Source organism: Carassius gibelio, chromosome B1 (assembly GCF_023724105.1).
Source record: "Carassius gibelio isolate Cgi1373 ecotype wild population from Czech Republic chromosome B1, carGib1.2-hapl.c, whole genome shotgun sequence".
In the NCBI taxonomy this organism is placed as follows: domain Eukaryota; kingdom Metazoa; phylum Chordata; class Actinopteri; order Cypriniformes; family Cyprinidae; genus Carassius; species Carassius gibelio.
In genome coordinates, this window is record NC_068396.1 from 35,987,766 (window position 1) to 36,004,833 (window position 17,068).

The window sequence follows — 17,068 nt, forward strand, 5'->3', positions numbered from 1 at the left end:
TAAAAGGTAGGTAGACAGTAAAGATCCAGGAGATGATCTTCACGCTCAATGAAAAAGATTCTGATGAAATGGCACTCAGTACTGACTTGCATATGCAGTTGATCCTACCCACTTTGAAAGAATGAAATTCTATTTGTTCATGCAGCTACATGAACCATTAACAAATCAGGCGTCAGTATTGGGAGTAAACAGAGTTCCCAAAATGCTTTTCAAAAGGGAACTTCATTTTTGTTCATGAGTTTTATAAGTCACTCAGCTCCTCTCGTCTCATTCTTGTCCAGGTCAGGCAGCAGTACAGGAAGTTCTTCAGATATCTCTGCAGTATCAAACAACAGGACTACAGCATAATGTTCAAGAAGTAAAAAAGTACTGCTAAAGTGTCAATAATATACAGGTTGATGTATGTTTCTTTTAAAATACAAAGCATAATTAATGTTTTTGAATGTTAGTCTCACTTCTTTTTTGTTAATGTTATATTAAATAAATATATTACTAGTGTACTTATAGTAGAGCTGACTAATAATGGCAAAAAAAGAGGGCAACCTTTTCACCTTGAAAAATCTTACTAAATAAATTTCGTTTTCTTAACATAAAAGCTTTGTTTACTTTATATAAACATAATATTAATTATTTAATAAATGCTTTAAATAAAATACCAATGCTCATATGACTTTAAATACAGGACTGTGTAAAAAGCCTTTTTGTATATTAAAAGGGACTTTGAAAATATGTTTTCCAGCTGAACAATTTATTAAACATGCTGTACTTGTACCTTGTTTTCATGAAAAAATAAATATGGCACTACCTTGACTAAGGTTTATTTCATATTACTTTGTATTATGTTAATTATCTTGTATTCATTATAATTTATTTCAGATATCTTGGTCTTTATAACCGTAACATTGTAGTCAACCAAAGCTGGTAATTTATTGCTGTGGTGCTGTGAATGAGCAGATCTGCAGATTAGAATATAATCTTTGGGCAAAAAAAAAAATAAACAAAAAAACATGTTTCTGGTGATTCTAGTAATATTGTCTAAATTTCTGAAGGATACTGCATGCGTGCTAGTAATGTCCATTTGTACCATATAATTAAATGTTGAAAAGTTTGCCTCCTCTACACCATGTTAGACCACCGCTGTACATGCTCATACTTTTCAGTCGAGAAATCCAAGATTTCTAAAAATCCTTTCTTTGTATTGGTCTTAAGTAATATTCTAATTTTCTGAGATACTGAATTTGGGATTTATAATCATCAAAATTAAAATAAATAAACATTTGAAATATATCAGTCTGTGTGTAATGAATTAATATAATATACAAGTTTCACTTTTTGAATGGAATTAGTGAAATAAATCAACTTTTTGATGATATTCTAATTCTATGACCAGCACCTGTACTTTTAAATAACAAACACATGTCATGTCATCATACTGAGCATGCATTATCTGCAGGTAATTATATTTGCATGAGCTCTTTCTAAACCTTTATCTTTAGAATTCTGTTTTTTTTACTTTTTGTTGTTGTTGCAGTGCCTCTATAGCATCACTGTTTAAGAGTAATTGGCTGGTAAAGTTGATTTACATATTGTAGAGTTAACAACAGTTATCATTGTAATATTTGAAGGGAATGTCATAACAAATGTCAGTAGACCAGGGAAATTTGTACAAACTTATTTTTGGGCTGTGGAAATACAAATGGAAGACAGGAGAAAATGTACACCGCTGAAAAGGGGCAGAGCTACAATGTCTATTGCAGCTTGATTAAGTGTTTGACAACATTGCCCTCATGAAAATCAACCATGGTTTTAGAATAGTAAGTGTAATTCTCATAAGTGGATGTCTCATAAATGTATCCTAGTTTAGTTACTTGGTGTTTAGTAAGGAAAGGCCTACTTTGCATCAGCAACACAGACTCAGTGACAAATAATTCATAAGAAAACTGATGGCATCTGTATTGTCAACTAGTTTCTGTGTTAATTTATTGAAGACACCAGGGGCCTGTACCATGAAGCTGGATTAGGTGGCTAGCCAGCTATGTTTCAGCTTAGTTTCCGCCAACCCTGGATTTTAGGTACTATGAAAGTAGCTCGGCTTTAATCGGTGTTTGTTGTCATGGTATCTTACGCTGCATGGCTAACCTGCTCCGGGGCAGGTTATGTTCTGGGTTAGAGATCTCAGACTGAAGGTGAACCAATCAGATGTGAGAGAAGTGACACAGGTCTGACACAAAGTCACTCCAGTTTATCTTGCTCCAAATTAAAGGTCACTTATGCTAAAAAAAAAAAAAAAAAAAAAAAAATATATATATATATATATATATATATATATATATATATATAGAAGTCTGGCTTTAATGATAATAACTGAGTCATTTTATGATTTATTTAATTATTATAATTTATCTCTTACACACAAGCAATTTTAGTTTAACAGTTATTATAAATTATTTTAAATAAATATTAATGTATACAGATCATGTAATATAAATAAGCTGTAGTATCAAAAGATTGAACTATTTTAAAAATTAAAAATCTGAACTTACATGTTCAAGTCTCTATCACTATATATTTTCAAATGTATAAACTAAGTTAACGAGTTTCACTTGTGACTACACTGATAGAGCAAGATCATTTATTTTATTAGTCCTCCTTCATTTTTCATATGACATTTAAATTTGTCATGTTCTTCAATCTCTTAACCTTTAGCAAAACCTTTAACCTTTAGTTTTGAATCTCGCTGGGTCTCTCGGGAGAAGTAAATCAAACATGCTTTGTGTTGCAAGCCTCTTGATTGGCTGTTCGCCAGTGATGTCACACATTCATGTGCATGCGCTCCACAAACTCAGGATCAAAGCCTGAATTGACAAAGAAAGTTGATGAACAGCATCATGGTACCAACAAAGCCGGACTGGAGAGATGGTACAGGCCCCAGATATTAACAAACAGAATCACTGAAGGAAGAAATTTTAGGTTACCATTACAGTGGTCAATGTTTAGTTGGGCTCTGGGCCCTTGACTTTTTAACATTATAGTTATCTTATCCATTATAGCCATTCTGTGATTGCACAATATAAATCTGGAATTTTTAGTGTAATCAGACATTTTTAAAAAGCTACTCTGGTCAAAGAAAAAAATATACATATTTATCTGAATAAGCTGTTAGTCATTGTTACTGAGATTCATAAGCTGGTTCTTGATGTCACCATGTGCCTTCTCCTCTTCTGTCTCCACTTTTTTTTATCTGAACAATTAAAAATATATGTATATAATATGAAAATCCTTTAGGTTATACATAAAATAATGTGTGAGATAAGGCTCTAAATGAGTTCAGTGACTTAAATAATGATTATGTAAAAACATAACCAACACCACTCAATCAACTTGTCTCTTGGCTTCTCTAGGTGTAATATCTCAGTTACAGCAACCAAACAAAAGCTAATGTTAAAAAGTCACGGGTCAAGAGTCCAACTAAAGATCACCATTTTTGAGATTCATATGCTGGTTCTTGGTGTCTTTGTGTGACAAATAGAACTTGAGTTAAAAAAAAATATATATATATGCATTACTTAGATTTTAAACTTTTTTGTCTTTCTATGTGGACACTACAGGGTTTTTCTGCGGCATTGAAAAGGTTAAACGCACGATCAGAAGATGCAACCACAAACTAATAAACTGTAAATTAGTTTTGAAACCTAACAGCGATTTGAACTCAATAAAATGAGAGTAAATGCTGAAATTAAGTATCTTTCTGTTGTCTTCAAGAAATACAATTTTGATATTTGAATGATCGTGTTTCATTCAGTTATTTCTGCTTTAAGATTTATTATTTCTAAGTTGACTTAAGTGAAATATGTTCAATGTATTAATGTTCATGATAAAATATTAGTTTATAAACTTAATAGTAGTTTGCTAATTTAAGGAAGTCAGTTCCTAAAAAATGAAATTAGTTTTAATTTAGCCCATGGTATTTTTTACAGTAGAATACTGTAAAGTAGACTGCAGAAAATAACTGCACAATTAACAGTGACTTGCTAGCAACAGTGTTGCCAGTATTTTACTCTTAATTTACAGGGCAAGGTTTTAGTGTAGATGTTTGACCTACAGTAACCAGACGGCAACAGTGTTGCTAATATATTACTGTAAAAATGTCTGGGAAGGTTTAACAGTGTGAGGCATGAGATGTTAATTTATGTTTATTCACATTAAAAGTATTAGTACAGAGGAAGGAAAGATAATGTTCACTCGTGTTCCACTCTGCCATTTGAAATGATCCCATTACACTGCACAAGTCTGTGGCCCGTTCGATCAGACTCGGGAACCGGAGGAAATCGGGACCACTCTGGTGGATGCTTGTGTTTATACCAGCATGTTTCTGTACCATCCCAGAAGCAGCGACAGATACAGTGATCTGTCATGCCACAATAGAGACTGTCAAAATGCCATTTATTGTTTGAATTTCCCAGTGGAAAAATGATCTATTTGTTCGGTACATCAAAAGACCCGAACCAAAAATATTTGGTACTACGTGTACCATTACACACCTAGTATTCAGTGATGTTAACTTTTTAAAATGTAAAAGATTAGATGGCCAATAATTTTCTCGTATTAAATTTGATAAAACATTTATATTACTTACCAAAAAACTGTACACAGTACTGTCTGATTCTTTGCAATTATTGAGAAACTATTGGTAAATCATAAACAGTTAATGTTTGATCAAATGACGTCAAACATTCTTCTATTCCTGGGTGGATTTGCATCTTTGATGCAAGATGTAAAGTAGTGGGCATATCTGTGTTTATCTAGTCTGAGCAGAATGGAAATAAAATGATAAGGTTTTTCTCCAGTAAAAGGTGAAGATCTGGGTCCAAAGGTTTAATGCATTAAAAATCACAAAAATGTATAGTGTCAAAGTAAAATGTACAACTACAGTGGTTTATCAAGTCTTCTTATGATCACTTTGGATTATAAACAGAGTGAAATTCACATTCAAATCAAATCAGTGATAATTAAGATTATTCACATATAATGTGATCATCTGCAAAGACTTGGACTCTTGGTATCTTGATATCTCTCCTGGTGTTTTCACAATAAATAAATAAATTGGTTCAGTGTTTTTATGAAGACCAGTTTTTGATCACTTTTCTAGCTGAAGTCATTGAAGATGGATGTGGAGCTGTTGTAAAGGAAATGAGCCAAACTGGTCTTTGTATTCCTGTTGGTTTCATATAAAATCATCTTGGTGTGTGTTCTGACTTTGTGCATACATTTGAATACAAATTTTAATTTGAGCAGGAGGAGGCTACAAAATGTGATTCATAAAAGTTTCATAAAAGAGTCAAATAGATTCATAAAAAGGCCATATAAATTTCTGAAGCAAACATTTTCAACATTGTCGGGTGAATATCAAATCAAGAAAAACGTACACCAGGTAAGACACTCTTGAAATACTTATATTTTTAAATTTAAATTTAAATTTAAAATTGCTTTTAGTTTTCATCTTTATTATCTGTTTGTGAGGAAATCCTCATTTACATCTTCTAGCCTAATCTCTGGTATTCATTATGATGATGAACTATCATCATCATTTTCAAAACAATTATACTGCATCATGTGTACTTAATGGATGAATGTGTTAGAGTTTTATTCTTTATATCTAAGGTAATATAAAGTTCTTAATATCAAAGTTGACAGTTTTGTTTTGTTTTAAATAGTGTCTAATTCTGTTATAAGAATCTGCTTCATTGAGAGAGTGAACTGTCACAAAAAATTTCAGGCACTTCTTTACAAACCCATACCATTTAGATCAATAGGCCTAGCTGTTAACGGCTAGTTTTAATAATGGTTATAATTATTTTGCAATGCGGAAATAAAATATTTGTGTGGCTTTCAATTTATTAGTTGCTATAAGGTAAATAACAAGTAAATTAATTTCAATAAACGGTAAAACTACAAACCAGTGTTGATTTCCTACACTATGCTAACCCCCTAAACCTACCCCACACCTGACCCTTACCTTAACCAGTGAAACTGACTGCATGGCAGGATTGGCCCTGCATAGTGTGGTAATAAAAGTTGCAGTTCAGGAGATAAACAGTTAATAAGATTATGTGATTGTTCCGTAACTCCCCAAATGGACCTCTTAAATTTTTTTATGTTCTTTAATGTTATCCTTTTTAGGATTTATTTTATTTATTTATTTATTTTTATAGAAGCATCGGTTCAGGCATCGTTTAGGCACCGGTATCGTTTTAAAACCTAATCGATACCCAACCCTACCCGGGACACCCCCGTTGTTTAAAACAAAGCGATAGAGTGAAATCTCTCCCCTGCGCTGCACCAGGACGGCTTGCAAGGAGAGGACGTGGGTGGTCCCAACACCACTGGCCTTTGGCTCTGCTCTCACGGATAATATTTATTTATATAGCATGCTTATTTTCAACTAGAAACAGTGCTTTATTTGATAATTAAAATGTATTTGTTTCCCCTCTTTAATCTGTAAAGAGGGAATGTCCTCTGATTTTTATTTATTAATTTATTTATTTTAGATAAAGAGATAAAACACACTGGACAGCCAAAATTGACAATGGCGTCTTCTTTTCATAAAGGTGAGTATATTGAAGAAGTGGTTCTCTCTGCCCTAAAAATTATGACAGAAACTGCATTGATATTATTAATGTCACAATCTCAACATTGCAACTGAATCCAATTTTGTTTTGCCCTTCGTATTTTATAACAGGTTTTACAAGAGCACAGACTATCTTCTTTGTTATGCTGTGTAAGTCTGATCAGTTTTGTTGGTTGTGGCTTATTTTTTGTGAGTGCAACAAAAACAGGCCCACAATGTTTTAGTTTAACAAATATAATGACTAATTTGATAAGGTGTTTCTGGTCTGAATATTTTACTGTTTAAGTTCTATCCAAAATAGAAAATAAGCATTTATTTATTTCTTTATTTTGGACCTGCACAGATCTAATGATCCTACAATGCAATTGATTATTTTCTGGGGAGTAACAGCTTTAAATGAATCCCTTAATGTGTGACACACTTCATTCAGATGCTTAAACTGTGGCTTTAATGTGCTGAAGAGCAGAGTTTAATATTTCCGACAGAATATTCTGTTTTAAACATTGCACAATTTACAATGTTTTAATTAACCAGTATTCTTTCTTTTTTTCTTCCTTTATCTCAGATGTCTTTACCTCTATAAGACAACAAGAGACAATCACAGTTGGTAATGTATAGTGCTGTGTTGTTTTTGATTTTCAGAGATGTGTTGAGCTGATGTACAAACAACCAGTTTTCTTAGCCCAATGCGATAGCACACTATGGGTCTAAAGTGACCCGACTGCCTTTTTATTTTATACACCTTTGCAAGAAATTAATTTCATCATTGAGTATTCCAGAAATTCCTCATTTAACTTATTCCAGGGGCAGCCAACATCATTCCTGGAGAGCCAAACTCAGAGTTTATTTCCAACCCTAATCAAACACACACGAACAAGCTAATCAAGGTCTAAAAGTCACTACAAAGCTACTAGCGGGTGAGTTTTTATCAAAGTTTGGAGCAAAACTCTGGCTCTACAGGATCGACGTTGGTCACCCCGGCCTACACCAACTTTACTGTACAACACCCTGATTACACGGGTGGTGTGACCAATGCATGACAGCTATTCATCAGAGCTGGTCAAAGAGCTTGTCGACTGAATGTGTCAATCTTAATAACTGCTAAAATGATTATTTTAAAAACATGTTGTCTTTTGTTTTTTGTTTTTTATCACATTTGCGTTGAGGTAATTTATTTTACCCGTGTGTATAAACTTGACATAGTGACGCAAAATAAAAAAGTTAAAATTCAAATAATTATTGATGTTCATTGAAAACAATATATTTAGAATATTCTTGCATAATTTAATTCCTAGATAAGGGAATATTAAATGCTGAAATAAACTGATTTCAAAAGATGTTTTTTTTTTTTTTTTTAATGGCGTGACATGCATGAAATAACATGTGGGTAATTTTAGACCCATGTTGTTCATTAGAAGGTATTACATAACTTTTTGTTTGCATAACTTCAGCATCAAAGGATGAAGTCAAAATTTCAAGAGGAAGAAAATTATCTCTGGGTCAAAATGACCCGAACACAACCTGAAAGTTAAGTTTGTTTCTTAGACTAGTTCGGTTTAGTTGGGAACATCACCGGGCATTGGTAAGAATGCACAGAAGTCCATGAGTCCAATCACTGTTATTAATAAAGCCAGCTGACGTGCACAATGCAGCTATGATTGTGTATGGGTTTATGGGTTTGGTTTTCTATATTAAAAACAGAAATACAATTAAAAAATCACAGCAATGAATGTCAAACAACACCTATATAAAATAAACAAACACATGAGGAAACATGACTACGTATACATAATAGATTAGTAATGTACACAATCGTCATCTTATAACTCCTTCTCAATTACACATAATCTTATCTATCCACACATATGGCTCACTGACATTTGTACAATGTTTACATTAATGTTTCCTATTTGGCGCCTAAACTCTGGAATAACCTACCTAACATTGTTCGGGAGGCAGACACACTCTTGCAGTTTAAATCTAGATTAAAGACCCATCTCTTTAACCTGGCTTACACATAACAAATGTGCTTCAATATCCAAATCCGTTAAAGGATTTTTAGGCTGCATTAATTAGGTAAACCGGAACCGGAAACACTTCCCATAACACCCGATGTACTTGCTACATCATTAGAAGAATGGCATCTACGCTAATATTTGTCTGTTTCTCTCTTGTTCCGAGGTCACCGTGGCCACCAGATCCAGTCTGTATCCAGATCAGAACGTCACTGCAGTCACCCGGATCCAGTACGTATCCAGACCAGATGGTGGATCAGCACCTAGAAAGGACCTCTACTGCCCTGAAAGACAGCGGAGACCAGGACAACTAGAGCCCCAGATACAGATCCCCTGTAAAGACCTTGTCTCAGAGGAGCACCAGGACAACTAGAGCCCCAGATACAGATCCTCTGTAAAGACCTTGTCTCAGAGGAGCACCAGGACAAGACCACAGGAAACAGATGATTCTTCTGGACAATCTGACTTTGCTGCAGCCTGGAATTGAACTGCTGGTTTCGTCTGGTCAGAGGAGAACTGGCCCCCCAACTGAGCCTGGTTTCTCCCAAGGTTTTTTTCTCCATTCTGTCACCGATGGAGTTTCGGTTCCTTGCCGCTGTCGCCTCTGGCTTGCTTAGTTGGGGTCACTTCATCTACAGCGATATCATTGACTTGATTGCAAATAAATGCACAGACACTATTTAACTGAACAGAGATGACATAACTGAATTCAATGATGAACTGCCTTTAACTATCATTCTGTATTAATGACACACTGTTTTCCTAATGAATGTTGTTCAGTGCTTTGACGCAATGTATTTTGTTTAAAGCGCTATATAAATAAAGGTGACTTGACTTGACTAAAGTAAAATAAAATACAGTAAAATATGAAATATTATTCGCAATTGATATGTTGGATCAATGGATCATTGCATCAAACTATGGGGGGCGGGACTAAACTAAGCTATTAATAATTTACCATCCACCAATAAGAATAAAAACAATAAAAACCAGTAAAACTTAACAAGCCTTTTTAGCTCTACGGTTCAACTCAAGGTTGGCAGTTCTGTTTCCCATACTGTAATAATTTGTTAATTATGTTCATTCTAAAGCTGCATTTCGGAAAATATTTTATAGCAACAAAATTTTCAGAAACGTGACCGTGTCTTTTAAATATTTTCTTAACAGCTACTCTGTCTGACCCCTGCTACAACTACACTGTGCTGGACGATCCATGGAGATCCACCAATAATACAAATGATTCAGACATGTGTGACCAGTCAGTCTCCTGGAGCGGCTGGTATCGTCTCTTCATCAACGGTCTTAGCGCTCACATCCCAGACACATGTGTTGCTGAGTACAGCTGTGGCACTGCTGCCCCACTGTGGATTCGTGGTGGACACCCAACAGTTCAAGATGGAGTCGTCACTCGAGATGTCTGCTGTCACTGGAACAATTACTGCTGCTATTACGGGTCTTACCCCATTAAAGTCAAAGCCTGTCCAGGCAACTATTATGTCTATGAGCTGGTTAGTCCAGGTGGATGCAATCTTGCATACTGTGCAGGTAATTAAATTAACATGAGTTCTTTCTACAAATTCATGATATTTGTGTCTCTATTCATTAATCACCATTCAACCAAAATTTCAGATGTTAGCAGCTTTAACAGCAGCTCTACAACCATCCCACCAGAAACCATCTCAACTGGTAATGTAACACAATGTGACTCTATTGGCTTATTTTTTGGCCTGATGAATGTGCAGATCTGGACTACTGAATAGATGTGTGAGTGAGCGTGGTTGTGTCAGTTGGTGAAAATGTTAGAAATGTGGATAAGTTTACAATACGAACGGTCTCTGTTTTCATTTTTTTTTCTCTTTGGAGTGTTACAAGCTCTTTGTGCATAGATAAGATCCCTAAAGTTGCAAAGACTAAAGTCTCAAACCCAGAGAGATTTAAATCCTGGGGTTAATTAGGGTTAAATCCTGTAAGAGAGACATCAATAGTTATGCAACTCCAGTAAGTAAAGCTATCAGCTGTTTTATTCACTTAAACATAAAGTGATTATTTTCTCTTTACTATATGATGTCAATGTTTTTTCGGCGAGTCCGAAATAGAAATAAGAACATTACCTGCTTGACGGAAAGGACTGCCAGGTGTTCACAACAAAACATCTTCCCAGTTGCTACTCAAAATTAACCCAAACTAACTGCATTTCGAGGGGGGAGGGGGGAGAGGGGGTCACCCTCTAAAATTCACATTATTGGGGTGGCTTCAACCTGCGACAACAGGGATAATGTAGCCCAATTTCACAGGGAAACCGCGGACTTGGCAACACTGTGGATAGTTTAGTAATGGATAGTTATGTCAATAATGGACACAAGCCCCTGCTAAAAATGTGTAACACCATGTAACCATATAATACTTAATAATGTAGTGTTCTTAATCGCAACAGCTTTGTCCACTGAGGTTTTGGGGAAACAGCTATAATTATTTTTTTTTTGTTTTTTTAAGCAACACATTTGTTTAATGTTTTCATAACAGCTTATCCCACTGTTGACCCCTGCTACAACTACACTGTGCTGGACGATCCATGGAGAGCCAACGGCAGTCAGCTATCAAACTCCTACAAGTGTGACACCTCAGTCTCCTGGAGCGGCTGGTATCGTTTCGTCATCAACGGTCTGAGCGCTCAGATCCCAGACACATGTGTCGCTCTGTACAGCTGTGGCACTCATATCCCACTGTGGATTCGTGATGGACACCCAACAGTTCAAGATGGAGTCGTCACTCGAGGTGTCTGTGGTCACTATAACAATACCTGCTGCCATTTCAGCTCTAACCCCATTAAAGTCAAAGCCTGTCCTGGCAACTATTTTGTCTATGAGCTGGTTAGTCCAACTCTCTGTGATTCAGCATACTGTGCAGGTAATTATATATGCAGGAGCCCTGTATTATTTGTGTGATTGGTGATTCATTAATATTCATAACTCTTTTTTTCTAGCTCACACAACAGTCGCTCCAGAGACTGGTAATGTAGCCTGATGTTTCCTCTGTTGATTGTGTTTCGACTGAATGGTTGTAGATCTGTAGAATTTAACAGAAATTAAAATGTATAGTTATATTATAAAAGATGAACATATTTTTTTATATAATATTTTACATTTATTATATATATATATATATATATATATATATATATATATATATATATATATATATATTTTTTTTTTTTTTTTTTTTTTTTTTTGCTAGGTTTAATGTGTTATTGTCTTCATGCTGATTTCTTTCATTGCAGGTATAAATATAACGCTGCAGGAAGGATGCACTGTAAGTTGAGTTTCTGAAACTGAGGTTGAGTTTAGAGCTTCTATCAATTATAGTGCAGAGAGCAGTGAACTAAGATGTGCATTGTGGATATTCTTTATATTAATTTGACTTTCTATTTATTCTTTATTCGTGCTTAAACTAATTTTCGTTTGCCATTAATACATAAACCTGATCAAAATCATCAAATTCTGCTTTCACAATCATGATTTCAGGAACAGACTACTCTAGAATGTCTTCAAAATCTCTTTGAGCAGATCGAGAACATCACAGTTCAAGAGCTTCCTGTGAATGTAAGTCTTCAAGAGAAAAATGATAAATTAAATTTAAATCTCGAAAGAAAATAGATGATCGACATAGCAGTGCAGTCTTGTTTGCTTTCTTTACATTTACGTGTAAGGTAACTGTATTTTTCTGTTCAATAAATTAGACTGTGATGGACATTTTGAATATGGTCTTCAACACTTCAGAGAAGATTTTAGAGTCATTATCTTCAGCAAGCCCAGCTGAACTAGCCTCCTATGGAAACCGTGTGTTACAAACCAGTGAGAAACTCATCTCTACATTAGTGAAGCCGACAGACACAAATGACAGTGTCAGTTTTACTCTCGCTGCTCTAGGTAAGTGGAGAAACAGTTATTATTAATGATAAAACTGAGATTACATATGATGTCCAAGACTTTTTAATGTCTATAAAGCAGTGGTGGATCACAAGTGGCGGAAAGTAACAATGCTGAATGCAGCACAGAAACTATTTAATTGTGTATCATTATTAACTAATTTAATGAAAGTGCAGGAAAAAAAAATATTCCTGTATTGTGCTCTGTCCCATTAGAAAGATACCAACATAGGCAGGTCAAGTGACATATTCATGCTTAAAAACATGTTCAAAGGAAATATGACCCAGAGTATATGAAATGTTTCTGAAATGTTTTCCTTGTTTTTTAAACCAGAGGTAGAAGTCTTCATGGTTGGACCACATGTCACCTTAAAGAAAATCCCTCGACTTGAAACAACAAATTCCTCTGTGGACATCGATCTCATTGGAATCGCCAAGAACAACAATTTAACAAGTATGTGAAATGTTATAGACAACATAAAAGATGAAAAATTTAAGAACAAGACATATGTACAACTAAATAATGTAGAGTTTTCCATTGTTGTATTTCACATTACACATCACAGTCCTGTTTCTGTAACTCAGGATCAGCTGCCGTGGGTTTCATGAGCTACGTCACGATGGAGAATCTACTGAAGCCAGATTTCTTCAATACTTCAAATGACACGATTAAAACCATGATGTCCACTGTGATCTCAGTTATTCTTCCCAAAACCACCAACACTAAACTCACCAAACCAGTCAACTTCACCTTCAGACACATCAGAGTGAGACAGTGAAATGTGTTTGTCCAACATCTGGAAACATCTAATATTCAGTGTTCTGATATTTTCTTCATCTTTTCAGGAGTTTGATCCCAATGGTTCTCTGTCCTGTGTGTACTGGAATATCAGCGAGTGGATTGTAGATGGATGTTCTGTTTTAGAGACCAACAGCAGCTACACTGTGTGTTCCTGTGATCATCTGTCCACATTGGCTCTCATCATGCAAACCAGCCACCAACCAGAGGTACTGAACATTTCTAGTGAACTCTGAAGAACAGCACAGATTTGGCACTCATGTTCTCTGACATGTTTTCTCAGAATGACTCTCAGCTGGATCTGTTGAATTTGGTGTGTGTGATCGTGGGGCTGGTGTTCTTCACTTTAGCCCTGTTGACCTTTGCCCTTTGTCAGTGGAGCCCTGGAGTGAATAACGTGGCTCGAATCAACATCTGCATCAGTCTTCTGCTGGCTCACCTTCTGCTCCTGCTCACACAGCAGTTCCTGAATCGCATACGGCCGCAGCAGGTGAGAATGATGAAGGAGCCCTACAGCTCAACACAGCCTCACTGAGAATCATCATAACCCTCTCTCATGATCTCCAGGTGCTGTGTGCTGTGATCTCAGGCCTTCTGCACTTCCTCTTTCTCTCTGGCTTTGTGTGGATGTTCATTGAAGCTGTGCTGCTCTTCATCTGTGTGAAGAACCTATCACAGATCAGCTCCAAGAAGAGGGAGGTGCTTAGCAGTGGATTCCTGTGTGTGATTGGATATGTGGTTCCTCTGGTTGTGGTGTGTGTGTCTGTCGGTCTGGTTCCTGAAGGCTACGGCAGCGAACAGTGAGTTCAGAGAGTTTTTTCCCCCTCAAACTGTATCATTCCTTCATGAACTCCAAACTGTATCTTCTTCCAAACAGCTGCTGGATTAAAACAGACAAAGGCTTCATCTGGAGTTTTCTGGGACCTGTTTGCATCATACTTGCAGTAAGCATGTTCCATTTTCATGACTTTGATTTGTATTACAAGGATAACATGGTGATTAATTATTGTTTTTCTACTTCGCAGTTAAACGTGATACTCTTTATCTGCATCATCATCTGTCTGAACTTATCTCTCACAAAACTGAACGCTGATGTTTCGCAGTTGAAAAAAAACAAGTAAAAAATAATAATAATGTAAAATAATAATAGTATTTTTATTATAGCCAATAAAGATACATTATCTCTGCTCCTTTCTCCCAGGACAATGGCATGTAAAACTCTGGGTCAGTGTGTGGTTCTTGGTTGCCCCTGGATTCTGGGTGTCTTCACTAATAACAGTAAAGTGTTGGAGGTCATCTTCGTGATCTTGAACTCCCAGCAGGGAACCTTCATCTTCCTGATCTACTGTGTCCTCAATAATGAGGTCAGACATCACATACTCCACCAAACAATCAGCTTTCCCCACTCAGTCTTTTTCAACTTCTGAAATTAACCAGTTGGGTAAATATATCACAAACAGGTGCAACATTTATTTCAATATTATTTTACAGAAAAATGACTGAGCATTTTATTTTCCCTTTTGGCAAAAAAAAAAAAAAAAAAATGTTTTAGTATATCACAAGAGCAGTGATTAATTATTCATTTTCAAAATGACAACATTCCCAAAAGTTAAAGGTGCACTAAGCAATTTTTTCCAAGTTTTTTTTTTTTTTTGTAAGCACCAAAACAAACACGCACGTACCCCAGCAGGACCTCGCACATATTTTGATGTCCCCGCCCCACACGCACGTACACAATCCTGGCATGACATACACTGAAGGGAAGATGACACAAAAGCTTATCCAAACAAACTCAACAAAATCTGTTACTCACCTATCAAAAAGAAACAACACAACCTCTGCGTCCGAATCGAACCCGTCCTGCTCCTTGAGTTCTCTCCACCGCTGGAAAGCTGCTCCAACATTTACACAGATCCTACCTCTTGCCTAATTGTAAACCCTTCTTTTTAACGTCTTGTTCCAACGATATTGGGAGTAATAGCGCAACACATAATCGCCATGGGGGAAAAAATGACAATGCATTAATTTTCCACAGCTTTCCTGCTTGGAGGCGTGACCACGGAGACCATAACATCTGAATATTAATTTATATAGCTTAAGTCAACATTGAACATTGAAAATAAAGGAAATTTCTCGTGTTACTCATCCAAAATACGGGAACATTTCAATATTCATCTTTCTGTTGCTATACTTCTGCTGACAGCAAAAATTCATACTACAAAACTGCTGCATTAAATAAACGCTAGGTCTAACGTGATTTTGCTTACAGATTGACGAGAAATCGTAACCTCACAACAACCACGCTATCTTAAAAAACCCAACATCATGCTAAGGTTGCTTTCAAGTAAGCAAAACGATCCGATGCTTTGAAAAAATCTGTTTTGCTGGGAGGGCAAGGAATAGCAACAGGACAACAGTACAGAGACTGACAGGTCCGATTGAAGGGCTAACGGGATATTTTACAGGAAAATACTAAAACGGGAAGAGAGTGGGAAAAGAGCTCAAATACGAGAGGACTCTGGAAAAAAAAAAGCGGGAGGGTTGACAGCTACTAACTACACTTTTGAAACACATAGTTAAAAGTACATGTGTGAATGGTTGTTAGAACTAACGAATCAACGTTACGTGGAGCGCAGCTTACCTTTGTCCAGAATACTGTATTACTGTATGCTGTTTGTCTGCTTTATGATCTGCAGCTCCTGAACCCATCCATTTTTTAACCGCACATGAGACTCCAATGAGCTGTAGCTTCTGAAGTGTAGGCGCTCCCAAAACAAACAAGAGGGCCGAAGATATCTGTAATGCAAAAGTGCGGCAGCAAGTCGTCGTCGGTGCTCCATATGGATCCAAACCGTTAACCGTGCTGATTTTGTCCACATACCGGTCCCTAACATCCTTCTACAGGGATACCCCTAGCATATCCCTATAAATCCCACAACATTTTCGCGATTTTAACATATTTTTTCTTTCTCCCAACTCTTCTTCTCATTCGACTTGCTGTATGTTTATTCGCCAGGCCATCAACATGGCCGCCACGTCCCAGAATGCAACGCGGCGCCCAAGCCCTATATCCTTGCTGTTCACTCAAATTGAGCGCTCCTACAAGACACGCCCCTTACTGCTGATTGGCTGCATGTGTGTTTTGGGACTCGGTCTGACACTAAAAACACTCAACTTGCTTAGAGCACCTTTTAAGTTTAATACAGCACCTTTTTTGATGTTGTTGTTGTGAACCTGGATATGTTCTGATTTTTAACCAATGTTAAAATTGAATCACGTCTCATTTTTGTCCAGGTCAGACAGCAGTACAGGAAGTTCTTCAGACGGCTTTTCTGTGGACACAAAAAACACTGAGAACTACAGCATTGTGTTCAGGAAATGAGTGAAGTGCCATTATTATAAAAGTGATTCATCATTATTCAGATGTTATTTTAGTCTCAAATATAAATTTCACTACTTTTTTTTTTCTTTTTCATTTTACAAGTGTCAATTCTCTGATATTAACCTATAAAATGATCCATACTTAATGTTTTGGTGAAAGGTCTGTTATTATTGTTTTAGAGCCCTGAATAATATTATAGCAAGTTAAAGAATGTGATGTTTTTATTATTGAAAAAAAAAAAAATTGTAAGTGTAACCGTTTTTCTTATTTTCTGTTAAGCAATCAATTTATACCCTTTATTTAAAAAAAAAAATCTTGC

General features: G+C 36.0%; 2 protein-coding genes across 2 annotated transcripts in view; both read left to right on the forward strand.

Annotated features, from left to right (window-relative positions):
* LOC127948418 (adhesion G protein-coupled receptor E3-like) overlaps nucleotides 1-1,159 on the forward strand; it is a 52,482-nt gene extending 51,323 nt beyond the window's left edge. The window contains exon 30 of the mRNA XM_052544852.1: nucleotides 282-1,159. Coding sequence (XP_052400812.1) covers nucleotides 282-362 — 81 coding nt within the window. The 3' untranslated portion in view covers nucleotides 363-1,159. The remainder of the gene's footprint in view (nucleotides 1-281) is intronic.
* Nucleotides 1,160-6,547: 5,388 nt separating this feature from the next.
* LOC127949419 (adhesion G protein-coupled receptor E3-like) lies at nucleotides 6,548-16,927 on the forward strand. The gene is made up of 19 exons (XM_052546661.1): nucleotides 6,548-6,608; nucleotides 6,740-6,778; nucleotides 7,194-7,235; nucleotides 9,811-10,188; nucleotides 10,273-10,329; nucleotides 11,167-11,550; nucleotides 11,627-11,653; nucleotides 11,921-11,952; nucleotides 12,165-12,242; nucleotides 12,380-12,569; nucleotides 12,903-13,022; nucleotides 13,154-13,335; nucleotides 13,415-13,576; nucleotides 13,651-13,857; nucleotides 13,935-14,167; nucleotides 14,245-14,311; nucleotides 14,393-14,484; nucleotides 14,569-14,731; nucleotides 16,662-16,927. Exons 1-19 carry the CDS (start codon nucleotides 6,587-6,589, stop codon nucleotides 16,719-16,721), a joined length of 2,535 nt encoding a protein of 844 aa, XP_052402621.1. The 5' UTR covers nucleotides 6,548-6,586; the 3' UTR covers nucleotides 16,722-16,927.
* The last annotated feature ends 141 nt before the right edge of the window (nucleotides 16,928-17,068 follow it).